This window comes from Oryx dammah, unplaced genomic scaffold (genome assembly GCF_014754425.2).
Source record: "Oryx dammah isolate SB20612 unplaced genomic scaffold, SCBI_Odam_1.1 HiC_scaffold_10, whole genome shotgun sequence".
Lineage (NCBI taxonomy): Eukaryota > Metazoa > Chordata > Mammalia > Artiodactyla > Bovidae > Oryx > Oryx dammah.
In genome coordinates this window covers 62,280,787-62,296,037 of record NW_024070194.1, presented here as the reverse complement: position 1 = coordinate 62,296,037, position 15,251 = coordinate 62,280,787, and the positions used below count along the sequence as shown (strand labels likewise).

General features: G+C 36.1%; 1 protein-coding gene across 1 annotated transcript in view; it reads left to right on the top strand.

Annotated features, from left to right (window-relative positions):
- MALRD1 (MAM and LDL receptor class A domain containing 1) overlaps window positions 1–15,251 on the top strand; it is a 585,291-nt gene that overhangs the window by 403,598 nt on the left and 166,442 nt on the right. The window contains exon 32 of the mRNA XM_040248365.1: window positions 1,509–1,666. Within this exon, the coding sequence (XP_040104299.1) occupies window positions 1,509–1,666 (158 nt within the window). The remainder of the gene's footprint in view (window positions 1–1,508; window positions 1,667–15,251) is intronic.

Genomic DNA, 15,251 nt, shown 5'->3' with positions numbered 1-15,251 from the left:
CATTTGAGAGATTAAAAAATCCTGGGGGACATTCAGTGTTAGAGGTCCTCACATTTGTTTACGTTTTAACTTCAGGAGCCCTACCATTTCTCACAGTAAAGATCAAAGAAAATTCCTCTCTGCTTTGAGCTGGTAGAGGAGAAAAGTCACCATTTATCCAGAACAGTCTGTTCTCTCTAACAAGACTTGCCCTCAATAGAGAACACGAATCAGTATTACCTATTACAGTAGCTAAAATCCAAGTCACTGATAACCCCAAATGCAGATATGAATGAAAAGAAATGGGAACTCTCATTCATTGCTGGTGGGACTGCCAACGTTGGAAAATAGATTGTCCGTTTCATACAAAACTAAACCTAGTCTTACTGTAAGATCCAGCTGTTGTGTACCTTGGTGTACTTACAAATGAGAACTTCTGTCCACATAACAACTTACGTACTAATGCTTATAAAAACTTTATTCACATTTGCTAAAGCTGAGAAGAAACCAGGATGTCCTTCATAGGTGAATAAATACAAAAACTGTGGTGCATGCATATAAGGAAATGTTATCCAATGATAATAATAAATGAGCTAGCAAGTCACAAAAAGAAACAGGAAAACCTTAAATGGTACATATTTCTAACTGAAAGAAGCTAATCTAAAAAGACTATGTACTGTATGACTCCAACTATATCACATTCTGGAAAAGGCATACTGTTAACTCACAATTTATTATTTACACATGTATTTCTCAGTAAAAATACTGAGAAATCCACAAGAAAAAATACTTGTAACTAAAGAATATTTTAATAGACTTCATTTAGAACTATAAAGAAATAATTAACCTCAGGAAGTATTTATATATATATACACATATATATATGCATTTCATTCTTCCCTAGTAAAAGCCACAGAGGGAGTACTAACTGTGATACGTTTTGATGATGTCTGCAGAAAAAGAAAATCCAGTTGTGTTTAAATTGAGAGATCGTTCACATACTAATGTAGTTGAGAAGTTATCTATTGTTCAGAAAAATAACAAGGTAAATTTCAGAATTACATTTCACTTTGCAGTTCTTGCCTGCCATTCACTGCTACTTTGGTCAGTGTGAGAATTGGAACAACCAAAAATAACATATAGTATCAATCAGTCCCAACACCCTCCATACCTGTTCTACATGCAGCATATGAAATATTTTATTTGCTTGAAACTGACAGACAAGTTTGAGCAATGTAGAAGAAAAGGAATACACTTTCAGAGTCAACGAAATATTTAATCATCTTTATGCGAAAGTGAAAGGTGATTTTTGTGAATTACATAATCATGGTGACACTCTTTTTAATGTTGGTTTAAAAAGTCAGTATTGTTGATATATAATTGAAATAAAGTGAGTTGTGTTTAATTTTCTCTGTGCATGCCTGTGTGTGTTTGGGGAAAACTGAGATTCACACATGATTTAAATATATTCTACATCATGCTACAAAATAAATCATTTCACTAAATAAAAATTGTTTATCTATTTCAAGGTAGTGGTCAACACTTCCTGTTTGTCAACTCATCTGGCCCCAAAGAAGGATACACTGCAAGAATCACCACGTCCCAATACTTCCCAGCAAGCCTCGGAATGTGTGCTGTTCGGTTCTGGTTCTACATGGTTGATCCCAGGAGCACAGGAGTCTTAAAGGTACAAAGGGAAGACAGAAATTTGTCTTTCACTGACATATTCAGAGCACGTGTTTAAACATTTCTCTCTTTTTTGGTAGCCAGACAACACCAATCCTGATCTATTAATTTCTCATTTCTTTCTGGGGCAATGGGACTTTGGCAAGCAGTTCTATCATTCATCTTAATCTCATTCAAGATTTATCTCACTCATGGCTGCCACCTGAACTCAATTATGGTGCATGCTATTTAAAAGATTATCTACTTGCAATTTTTTAAGGAATCTCCACACTGTTCTCCATAGTGGCTGTACTAGTTTGCATTCCCACCAACAGTGTAGGAGGGTTCCCTTCTCTCCACACCCTCTCCAGCATTTATTGCTTGCAGATTTTTGGATCGCAGACATTCTGACTGGTGTGAAGTGGTACCTCATTGTGGTTTTGATTTGCATTTCTCTAATAATGAGTGATGTTGAGCATCTTTTCATGTGTTTGTTAGCCATCCGTATGTCTTCTTTGGAGAAATGTCTATTTAGTTCTTTGGCCCATTTTTTGATTGGGTCATTTATTTTTCTGGAATTGAGCTGCAGGAGTTGCTTGTATATTTTTGAGATTAGTTGTTTGTCAGTTGCTTCATTTGCTATTACTTTCTCCCATTCGGAAGGCTGTCTTTTCAGTTTGCTTATGTTTTCCTTTGTTGTGCAGAAGCTTTTAATTTTAATTAGATCCCATTTGTTTATTTTTGCTTTTATTTCCAGAATTCTGGGAGGTGGATCATAGAGGATCCTGCTGTGGTTTATGTCAGAGAGTGTTTTGCCTATGTTCTCCTCTAGGAGTTTTATAGTTTCTGGTCTTACATTTAGATCTTTAATCCATTTTGAGTTTATCTTTGTGTGCGGTGTTCATACGCACAGAGGAAACCAGAATTGAAAGAAACACATGTACCCCAATGTTCATCGCAGCACTGTTTATAATAGCCAGGACATGGAAACAACCTAGATGTCCATCAGTAGATGAATGGATAAGAAAGCTGTGGTACATATACACAACGGAGTATTACTCAGCCATTAAAAAGAATACATTTGAATCAGTTCTGATGAGATGGATGAAACTGGAGCCAATTATACAGAGTGAAGTGAGCCAGAAAGAAAAACACCAATACAGTATACTAACACATATATATGGAATTTAGGAAGATGGCAATGATGACCCTGTATGCAGGACAGCAAAAAAGACACAGATGTGTATAGCGGACTTCTGGACTCAGAGGGAGAGGGAGAGGGTGTGATGATTTGAGAGAATGGCATTGAAACATGTATAATAACATGTAAGAATCGAAATGCCAGTCTATGTCTGATGCAGGATATGACACGCTTGGGGCTGACGCGCAGGGATGACCCAGAGAGATGTTGTGGGGAGGGGGGTGGGAGGGGGGTTCATGTTTGGGAACGCATGTACACCTGTGGTGGATTCATGTCAATCTATGCCAAAACCAATACAGAATTGTAAAGTAAAAATTAAAAATAAATAAATTAATTAAAAAAAAATAAAATAAAAGATTATCTACAGATGAAAGGTTATGGGCAGATTCTACATGTATCTTCTAATAACAACTTAGATAGGAACAGTAAAGAAATGTGACAAGAGGGATAGTAAAGGAGAGGATTCTCTTCCCCAAAGTAAAAGCAAAGCACACTGAAGATTATAAGTATATTATCAGCTCACACTGAAAACAATGTGCCTGCTTTATTTCTAACTAACTGAACACAAGAATCTACACCAAATGCTAATGTCTTTAAATAAACAAGTGGCCGCATCTATACTTCTTATATGAAAGATCAATAAATGAAATTTTCACTTGTTAGGAGCCAATTTTGAAATCTTAATTTCTAATGAAAAGATTGTGTATCAGAACACAACGTGTAGTGATATTGCCTTGAAATTATGCAGTCATTTGTTGTTGTGATAAATATACAATTTGGAATTTTTTGTCATTATCTCAAACATTGTCCCTTGTAAATAATAACAGCTATTATTAAGTGATCCCTATCTTTCTGGCTATTTATTTTAACTTCATATGTGTTAGTAGTTTTAATTCTCACATTGACCTAAAGAGGTAGTGTTTAGCTTTCCCAAAATTTTCAGTAAAGAAACTGAACTCAAAGTGGCTTAGTAACTTTTCCATGATTACACAATTGACCAGAAATCTGATTTCAAAAATCTGACATCCTTGTCAGATTTCAAAAATCTGACAGCGTTGTTGCCCATATTTCCTGCATTACTCAGAGACATCTAAGGAGAAATATGAAGGAAAGAGAGAAATAATAAAAAGCCTTATCAATTCTAGCCATTGCTGGCAAAGCAAGCTCTTATCAAGTAAAAATGAAAGCATGCAAGAAAGTGGAAAATCTGTTTTCCTCAAGAGAAACCAGTAAAAACAACAAAGAAAGATATTCATTTTTAACAGTTTAGATACATGTGACTATTTTGTACATCATGAAAAAAATTTGAATTTTTTTTTGTTTTTACATGTAGTATATAAATATTCAGTAGATTAGCCTTTTGCTTATGCTAAATTTTATCCTAAACACTGATCTTAAAAAGACTCTATAATATGTTGTTTTCACTGATATTTTAAAACATAGATACTGCAATTGAAGAGGACAGTAGTCAGTGGTTATTTGTTTCACACAGAAGCAAATATGAAATGGAAATCTTTCAACAGAATGCACAGAGATTTCAGTCACTTTCTAACAAAATGTTGCTTTCTCGATTCAAAACTAACATTTGTAATATCCTTTAGCTGTTCACCAGCTGGTCAATCAGTGCTACAGGCTGAAGGTTTTTATCTCCCCAAATTCATTTGTAAATCCTAACTATGACAGTCAGCTAGTTGAGTTACCTAGTTAAACAGCCCACTGTTTTTAGCCATGTTTCTGCAAACAGTCTTTGAAATGAAAATGTTGGTCTCAAGTCATGATTTCTGATAGCTTGCTTAAAATAGTGATTACAGTTTTTTCTAACTGGAAGGCAACCGTTAAGTGTACTATTGTTTTTATACTCTCAGCTGTCTTCAGAGAGGTCTTCTGGAAAGAATAGTGGAGGGGAATTGCCATAAGGCTGACATGCAGGTTTTGTAGAGGAAGTGCCCTCCTCAACACCAGATTGTCTTGGTAGGTTTGACGGTCCCCATGGCTTTTTACCGCCTCCACAGGGGACCCAAGCGGAACCAATTAGAGTCACTTCTAAGATTTGACGTGATGTTTACAAGAGGCTTTCTCTGTCTTGTGTGTTGCAAGTCATTGGCTAGAAGTAGACTAAATTTGGGGCTCTTGGAGACCATCTTTCCCGATATGGGGAGAGAGATTGTCTGAGAAAGAAGCTAGCACACAGAGGAATTCGGGACCAGAAGAAGGAAGACAGAACTGTTTCTGTTTAAATCCCAGAGCCTGCTTTACCTGAGTCAGTAAAGTTCTCTTTGTTACTTGCTATTGGAAAATTCCTGTTACAGAAACCCAGGGAAAAACTGTTTTTGTAATGTATCCTCATGTCTCTGATGGATCACAGTAACTGTGGCAAGTCTGTTTCTCAACTGTTGCTTTTAATCTTGAGTTATTCCCAGTCTGAAAAACTCCTTGAGTATACCATATTTTTATATTATGTGAACAAATCAGTGAAGTGGAAACCCATTCTTTCCACTCTTTTAAAGTGAGACTTTTCAGCTGGCATGCTATTCTTTCACGGGCAACTGTTTTTCTATTTTGTAATCTCTAATTTGAGTATAACAGTGTCACATTTTATAAAATTTCCTTGGCAGGGGTATTTCAGCCTGGTGTGTTGCCTTGGAAAGAATCATCTGTACTTACAGTATTGACAAGACTGATGGACAGCTAGCTTCTTACAAAGGGTCTGAAAACCCACTTTTGTGAATATATTGTCTAAAGTAACCAAAATAATATTATCTAGATTTATGGTGAGGAAGAACTTCTTTTTAATATTAAAAAAATTTAAGACTATAATAAATGATAATATGTACTGAGCCATGATGTGCATAAATCGATATTCAGTGCTATCAGCATGCAATTATAAAGAGCATTTTGGAAATCAAAAGCTTTATAATTTTTATATTATTTACCAAAATATTCCACATCTATAAATATAAGGAAATAAAGATAGATATGCACGATGTTTTATTTATAAGTGTCTTCATCTCACTGTTGTTTATAAAAAGGAATATTTGAAACCACCTGAATGTCAAATATTAAGAATTGGTAAAATATAGTACATTCACTCTTACAGTGAAATACTGTGGAGAAGTTAATTCTGTAAATGAATAATTGATAATAAAGAGAAGCATTTATGATTCATTAATAACCAAAGTAACCAGATTAACAAATATGTATTCTAGAATGTAATATAAAAATATATCTCATTTCACATATTTTAACATGGGACTATCTATTCCTTAATCTATATAAATAAGTATGTATGTGTGTGTGTATATATATGTGAAAAAATATAGGGAAGGATATACACTAAAATGAAAAGAGTAATTATCTTTAGATGGTGAGATGAAAAGATTGTTTTCATTACTTTTACTCTTATTTACTTTATAATTTTTCTATATTAAGCATATGATGCCATTCTAGTAAGAAAAATATATACAAGGGTCTTTCTAAAGGATCTTTACCTTTGAAAATGTTGAAAGACACAGCCCAAGGATATCCATAAACAGGTCACTTCTTGAGTTAATAAAGAGCAAATGTGACTCTGGAGCACTTGGTAGATTATAAACCATCTCTTAGATTGATAACATAAATTCTTTCAAAAGGATATGTCAAAGAAAATATCTAAAGTGAAGTTCCACACTAAAGTGTCTATGAGGCCCTAAAAATAACCTGGCATTCCTAAAAGAGATCAAATAGCAGATTGTGCTAGAATGGTTTCTTGTCAGCACAAATCTGAAATTGTATTGAGTATTATGTATCTCTTGCCTGTCTGTGCTCTGTTCTGTATCTCAGAGAACAATATTTCCCAGACTCCTTTGCTGCTGCATTCCTGAATAAGTTTGACCAAAGGAAGGTACTGGCCAAAAATCAGGGCAGGAAGAGGAGACAAGCCTTCCTCCTCTTTCTCTCTTCTCTTTTTCCGTATATTTATATCTATGTTTCTCTAGCTGAGTTTGTACTGCATCTCATCTGTGACTCAGTTCCCCAAGAAGGCCTTGCCTCCCGGATTCAACTCCCACCAAGGATATTGACAAATGCCATCTTCTTCCAGCAACTCAGCTTCGCTACTCCCTCCCTTTGACTTTAGGTTTCAGAGGAGAAACTTCGTCCTGCACATGCTAATCTATAGGTTGCCTCATAATTTCCCTGGTGATTTCTCATCTCTTCCATAAACGTAGTACCTATTACCTATATTAAAGTTCCTCTATTTGAAATATGTTAGTTTCTATTTCCTAACTCTGCCTTGTCTAGGTACCTACCTCAAAGAAAACACAAATCTTTCAAAGACATTAACTGATAAAACAGTGAAAAACTGTGAATGAGAACCAATTTAAATTTGTCATCCTTACATTAACTTCTTAAAAACTTACTGTCTAGTAGAGGAAGACAGAAAACAAATTGAAAAAAAAAACACTAATATGACAACTTCTGTTTTTGATATAATACTATGGACCAAATTAAACTGTTTCCTATAATACATAATTACTCATGGTCTGCTGAGAAAGTTATTTTATATTGAATAGTAAGAAAGTCTCTCTGAGAAATATGAGGTTTGAATTTAGACTTGAAAAACTAGAAAGATCCATTCTTGTCAATAAGCTAACGGAAAAGCTCAAAAGTAGAAGGTATTTGAAGGCCATTGTAGTGGAACAAAATAACCAAGAGAAAGAGAAAAATGATCAGAGATAGGTGGGCACCAGCTCCTTCAGGGCCTTGCAGAGATGGTAAGGAGATTAGATTTTATCTAAGAATCATGGAAAGTCATTGGAGAGTCTTAGCTTGAACTACTGTAACAAATTACCATGAAGTGGGTGAGTCAAACAACAGAAGTTTCCTTCTCACAGCTCTGGAAACTCAGAAGTTCAGGATCAAGGTATGGGCCAATTTGGTTCCTCTTGTGGACCCGCTTCCTGGTTTGTAGATAACTAGCTCTCACTGTGTGCTCAACCAGTGGATAGAAATCATCTTTTTTGGGTCTGTTCTTAAAAGGACACTAATCTAATCCACAGAACCCCATGCTCATGAGCTAATTACCTTCCAAAGACCCCAACCTCCCCAAATCAAAGCATTGAGAATTTGGGCTTCAACTTATGAATCTGAGGGGATATATTCAGCCCATAGCCAAGAAAATTAAACTGAGGGATAATAACATCTTCTTTGAAAATTTAGAAGATATGCTGTATGGAAAAGGGACAAGACCTGGGGGTAGGAGGAGGAAATCCAAAGTGGATGTGAAACAGGAAGGCAAGTTAGATGATTTCCAGGGGTCCCCAGCTGATTTAAAGTGGGGTGTAAGAATAAACTGGAAACAATTGCTACAAATAATGAACAAGCCTGAGCTCTTCATTGGCATATTAAGATTATCTTCTAAATAAAACATACTTTAATTTTATTAATATATTAGTGAAGGGCATCATATAAAATTAGTTTAATCAAAATGTTATACAGTTGATGAGATCAAGGTGAAATTCAATTATATGTCCCTATTACTTTTTTAGGATAAAAAGCCAAATAATTCACATCTATCCATCCCACAAAGTAGAAAGCTGCATGATGAAAGAAATGTTTTATAGGAACTAGAAAGCTTGATACTAAATGTATAATATTCAGGATAGTGAATGAATAATATTCAGAATAATAAGATGTCTATTCAGGCTTCAGTATCCTCTGATTCACAGGCTCATGATTTATGGAGCAATGCTAATACATACTTTATTTTCTAGGTCGGTTTCTTTCTTTCAATTACCTACCTACATATAAAATTAAAAGCACTCTTTAAAATGGTGCTGGTCGTTTTCTGATACATTTTGCCAAAAAAGTCCTAAGTGAAACCAAATTAATTTCCCATGAGGTTATTTCCTTTCAGTGGTCCAGCTCCTAGCTTCTGACCTGTCCTGATATTTAATGCTAGCTCCGGTGAATTAGTTAATATCTATGAAAAGAGGCAAAGTTTGGCACAGGACAAGAGAATTTCCCTACAAATAACTAATAGCCCTTTATTCCTCTAGACTCATTTTTTAAAGACACAAAAAGGAAGTGAACTTTTGTAATTAATACTTTTCAAAATGCTCTTTGTAATTTATAGAAGTATTTCTTTGTTCAAGGGAGAAAAATGAACTATTTCCTAAAACTTCTTTCAGTGATAACAGATGAGTTAATATATCTAAAGGGGCTTCCAGAAGCTTATTGTTCATATATCAGAATAGTTAGCCTATGAGGTTGAAGGGAGTTTTATTTTAAAGTTGAGTTTTAGGCAGTCCAGTGGTTAAGATGAAACTTCGCCTTCTAGTACAGGGTATGGGTTCAATCCCTGGTTGAGGAGCTAAGATTTCACATCCCTCATCACCAAGTAACCAAAAAAACAGAACCAACAGAAGCAATATTGTACTGAATTTGATAAAGACTTTAAAAATTGTCCACATCAAAAAAAAATCTTAAAATAAAGTTCAGTTTTAGAGCTAAATGATTTCTGCAAAACGTATGGAATTCAACATGTAAATCTTCTGTTCAGGAAGCCATTATTGCCATGGCCTTATGCTTGTAAATTTTGCTGTGTTTTGTTTTAATGTGATATTTAGAAAAATAGTAAGAGCAGTGGGAAAAAAAATGAGAATAATGTAAGATGGTTACTATATGCTATACACTGAAGTCCTTTACATTGATCTAATCTACCAGACCACCTGACCTGCCTCTTGAGAAACCTATATGCAGGTCAGGAAGCAACAGTTAGAACTGGACATGGAACAACAGACTGGTTCCAAATAGAAAAAGGAGTAGGTCAAGGCTGCATATTGTCACTCTGCTTATTTAACTTCTATGCAGAGTACATCATGAGAAACGCTGGGCTGGAAGAAGCAGAAGCTGGAATCAAGATTGCCAGGAGAAATATCCATAACCTCAGATATTCAGATGACACCACCCTTATGGCAGAAAGTGAAAAAGAACTAAAGAGCCTCTTAATGAAAGTGAAAGAGGAGAGTGAAAAAGCTGGCTTGAAGCTCAACATTCAGAAAACAAAGATCATGGCATCTGGTCCCATCACTTCATGGCAAATAGATGGGGAAACAGTGGAAACAGTGACAGACTTTATTTTTGGGGGCTCACCATCACTGCAGATGGTGACTGCAGCCATGAAATTAAAAGATGCTTACTCCTTGGAAGGAAAGTTATGACCAACCTAGATAGCGTATTCAAAAGCAGAGACATTACTTTGCCAACAAAGGTCCATCTAGTCAAAGCTATGGTTTTTCCAGTAGTCATGTATGGATGTGAGAGTTGAACTGTGAAGAAAGCTGAGTGCTGAAGAATTGATGCTTTTGAATTGTGGTGTTGGAGAAGACTCTTGAGAGTCCCTTGGGCTGCAAGGAGATCCAACCAGTCCATCCTAAAGGAGATCAGTCCTGGGTGTTCATTGGAAGGACTGGTGTTGAAGGTAAAACTCCAATACTTTGGCCACCTGATGTGAAGAACTGATTCATTGGAAAAGACCCTGATGCTGGGAAGGATTGGTGGCAGGAGGAGAAGGGGACGACAGAGGATGAGATGGCTGGATGTGAGTCTGAGTGAACTCTGGGAGTTGGTGATGGACAGGGAGGCCTTGTGTGCTGCAATTTATGGGGTCACAAAGAGTCAGACACGACTGAGCGACTGAACTGAACTGAACTGAACTGAATCCTCAACCATCCAGTGAGGAACATAATGACATTATCTACATTTTAACAGTTGAGTAAAATGAGTTAGAAAAAGCTTCAGGAATTTGTTAAAGGTCACAGTACTATTTAAGAGATGGCAGGCCATGATGTTCCCATAACCACTGGCTCCAGCCTATGCTTTTAATTAATATGCTTTACTGCCTCCAAGAACTAGATGGGTTTTTATGACATATTTTATTTTCCATACTTTATTTCTCAAAATCATCTTTTATTCTCTCCAATAATTATTGAAATCTGATCTTTAAAAGATACTTTGCCTGTTTTATATTCTGCGTATTGTGGTTTTCAATATAAATTTGATTTGAATTACTAATGTAATTTGACAAAGGTAAAAGAGGAGTGTGAAAAAGCTGGCTTAAAATTCAACATTCTAAAGATGAAGATCATGGCATCTGATCCCATCACTTCATGGCAAATAGATGGGGAAAAAGTGAAACAGTGACAAATTTTATTTTCTTGGGCTCCAAAATCACTGTGAATGGTGACTGCAGCCATGAAATTAAAAGACACTTGCTCCTTCAAAGAAAAGCTATGACCAACCTAGACAGTATATTAAAAAGCAAAGACATCATTTTGCCATAAATGGTCTGTATAGTTAAAGCTATGGTTTTTCCAATAGTCATGTACAAATGTGAGTGTTGAACCATGAAGAAGGCTGAGCACCAAAGAACTGATGCTTTTGAACTATGGTGTTGGGGAAGACTCCTGAGAGTCCCTTGGATAGCAAAGAGGTCAAACCAGTCTATACTAAAGGAAATCAACCCTGAATATTCATTGGAAGGACTGATGCAGAAACTGAAGCTCCAGTACTTTGGCCACCTGATGTGAAGAGCTAGCCAACTCATTGGAAAAGACCCTGATGTTGGGAAAGATTGAGGAGAAGGGAGAGATAGAGGATGAGACCACTGGATGGCATCACTGACTCAATGGACATGAGTTTAAGCAAACTCCAGGAAATAGTGAAGGACAAGGAAGCCTGGTGTACCACAGTTCATGGGGTCACAAAGTGTTGGAGATGACTTAACGACTGAACAACAACAACCAGTGTAACAGAAAAAAACAAACCAAAAAAAAAAAAATTGGTGTAACAGTTATTTAAATCATTCTCCTAAACATGGCACCCTCAATGTATAGTGTGTGTTTGGTGTTGGGGGTGGGGGATGCTATCAGTATTCCTTTTTTCTATAATTGCCCCTGTGACATAACATTTAATCCTTTTGTTCTGCTGCTTTATTAACTTTTGAATGAGTTGTTCAAGGACAAGAGCCACCAAGATGACATCCTTTTTGTCAAACTTTTCAAAGCCCTTTCTGGTCAGTTTCAGAGTCCTCTTGGGTTTGTTATCTGATCTATATCTGTTCTATTAGAAGAACTGGCCCATTCAGGGGCCCCCATCTCTCAAACAATGCAAGAGGAAATTCTTTATATTCCCTGTGTTGCTTCCAGACTTCCAAACTTCAGAATAAGACATTTAGGGAATTTCCTGGAAGTCCAGTGGATAGGACTTTGTGCTCTCACTGTCAAGGGCCTGGGTTCAATCCCTGGTACGGGAACTAAGATCTTTCAAGCCATGTGGCCAGAAAAGAGAAGAGTCTCACTTCAATTCAGCCATTTCTTAAATGCAAAACGACCTTGGGCCTTCTAGGGGTGATGCAGAGCACAGTGAATATTGAGGGCCAGGTATTCTGAGTTTTTAGAAAGGACATCTAATACACTAATTGGCAACTACCCTTATCACCATATATAATAATATGATCAGAAGTACTTGAATTATGAATTAATAAAATATTGTATATAAACAGTTTCTAGTAATAAAGGAAAATGCATTTTAGATTTAAGTTAGGTAAGTAAGTAAAGTCACTCACCCGTGTCCAGTTCTTTGCAACCCCCATGAACAATAGCCAACCAGGCTCCTCTGTCCATGGGATTTTCCAGGCAAGAGTACTGGAGTGGGTTGCCATTTCCTTCTCCAGGGGGTCTTCCCAACCCAGGGATTGAACCGGGGTCTCCAGCATTGCAAACAGACACTATAGCATCTGAGCCACCAGGGAAGCCCATTTTAGATTATAATCACACAAATCAGGACACTAGATTACCACTTAGTTCAATAAAGTCATAACTTATAAATTGATAACCTGATTTATTGACTTGCCCCAAGTCTCTGATTTTTACCATGTGATGTTACAACAGAGGCAAGGACCTGGCCCATTTCTTAATTATCACTAGTGCTATAGAAATTCTTCCAGTGATATGTTGAGCAAAAGGAAAAATGATAAAAATGTTAAGTTTCAGGAAGGACAAAATATATGCAAAAAAGTTTAATATATACTTATATTTATAGAACTGTGCATTCAAAATTAAATAGGTTCTAGTTTGTATGGCACATGCTTAAGGCAATTTACATATCAGATTTTCTGCTTAGTCCTTTTCTTTATTATTGCTTAATTTTAAAATGCATTTTTATGATATTATGTTATTATGAAAGTTGCTTAGAGGCATTATCAGTATTTAGTCTATAATTTTATTCTTTTATTAAACAAATTTTAACTGTTCCATGCTAACAAGTTCACTCTCATTCCTGTTACATGCTGAACCTCATAGTCCTTATATCTACAAGTGGTGGTACACTGCTTATCAATGGCAGCTTTTGAGAATAACCTCAGAGAATGTTTAACAGAGGAAACAATGATACACACAAATATCCCCAGGCATAAAAATAGGAAGTCTGTGTAGATGAGCAGACTTAGCAAATTTCTGCCCTCTAAACAGACTTATCAAACTCTAGATAATACCCTCCATTTGGGCATTTCATACTATTTTAGCAGAACCATAGTCAATCATGTACTAAGGCAGTTATTCTCAATGTGTACACATGCTGGTGTGTCAGTCGTTTGTAAAATTGGACACAGGTAATATGCAAGAACAGTAGTTAAAATGAACCCAAGTATTTTTCAGTGATTTCTTTCCTTTTTGAGTATAGCTTCAAGATTCTCCCTGTATCAGTGTCCTATATTTCTTCTGACAAGTCTTACTGAATAGAAGACAAGAAAGGTAAGGCTGTCCCTGGTGTGCCAGGCATTTTGCTGAGCAGTTCATGTGACACTGAGGATGCTGTGATGGGGAGTGTGTCCATAGGAGAATGTGTCCAGCAGAATGTTTCATCCAACGTGTTGTGTAGTGAGAATCATGGGCTTATATTAACAGCTTAGCAAAGGTGGGTGTACAGACCTTGATGGCAGAGATACTTCAATAGTGCAGTCAGAGGAAATAGTGCTGACACATGCTGTTATCTTTTATTGTATATAATGGGAAAATAAATCTCAGGATGGGAAAAACCTTGCTGTTAGTTTCTATTAAAGTATAAATTAGCAGGCTGAGAAGGCACTCTGTGAAATGCAAAGGTTGACACTCAGAAGAAGGAGCTAATCGAATATGACCTTCAAATGAGACTTTCCCTTTAGAATATAATAAAAGCAGGAAAAGAAAAGTGACCTCAAGTTGAAGAGTTATGCTGCTAAAAATTAAAATCAAGCCACACTTTTAGGATAGAGACATGGGAATTTGCAAAAGAAGATATTTCTTACACCTGCCTAAAAGCAAGCTAGGTGCAAAGTCACCTTGAGAAAGAACCAAAAGTCAGCTCTGCTTTAAAGTCTGGGTCCCAAGCTGAATATTACTTCTTAAAAAGAGAAAAACACTTAATATATTCATAGTTAAGCAAACTTTTTTTTTTTTCATTTTGTGAAATCCGTCAGTCTATTTTCCTGATAGATTTTGGCTTTAATGCTTTGTTTAGGAAGCCTTTTCCTGTCATAAATAGCAAAATATTCTCACTTGTTGATTATCACATAATTTTGATTTTCAGATCTAACTGATTAATACAGTCAAAATTGATTTTGTGTATATGTGGTAAGAAGTTAGAAACTCATGATATTCTTTCCAGATACAAAGCTGGTTATTCCAACACCATTGATTTAATACTATGCCATCTCATTGTTGATTACACATGCTTTCCTTATCATTGTTAAGTTTATGTATACCTTTATAAATTCTCTATAGATGTGTAAGAAAATGATTGCTTCTTAGTTGAAACAAAGATAGATACACAGAGATGATAGAAACACAGATAAATCATGATCTTCTACAACCTTACTCACTGTTATTGACTTAATATGACAATTTAGGAAAAAAAAACCATTTTTCCTCCAGTATAAAGTCTCAGTTTGGTTTTCTGTTTTTATTGCTCTCAGCTTCTATATTTCAAAGCCATGTAGTGGAATGCATGAAGATTCAAGACAGTTATATGTGCTGGAGGAATTATAACATTTATCAGTTTTAAATATTCTCCCTTTATACTTTCCTGAAATCTTCTTTTGTTTGTTTATAATACGGACATCCTTCAATTCAGTTAAGTTCAGTCGCTCAGTTGTGTCGAACTCTTTGCAACCCCATGAATCGCAGCACACCAGGCCTCCCTGTCCATCACCAACTCCTGGAGTTCACTCAGACTCACGTCCATCTAGTTGGTGATGCCGTCCAGCCATCTCATCCTCTGTCGTCCCCTTCTCCTTCTGCCCCCAATCCCTCCCAGCATCAGAGTCTTTTCCAATGAGTCAACTCTTCACATGAGGTGGCCAAAGTACTGGAGTTTCAGCTTCAGCATCATT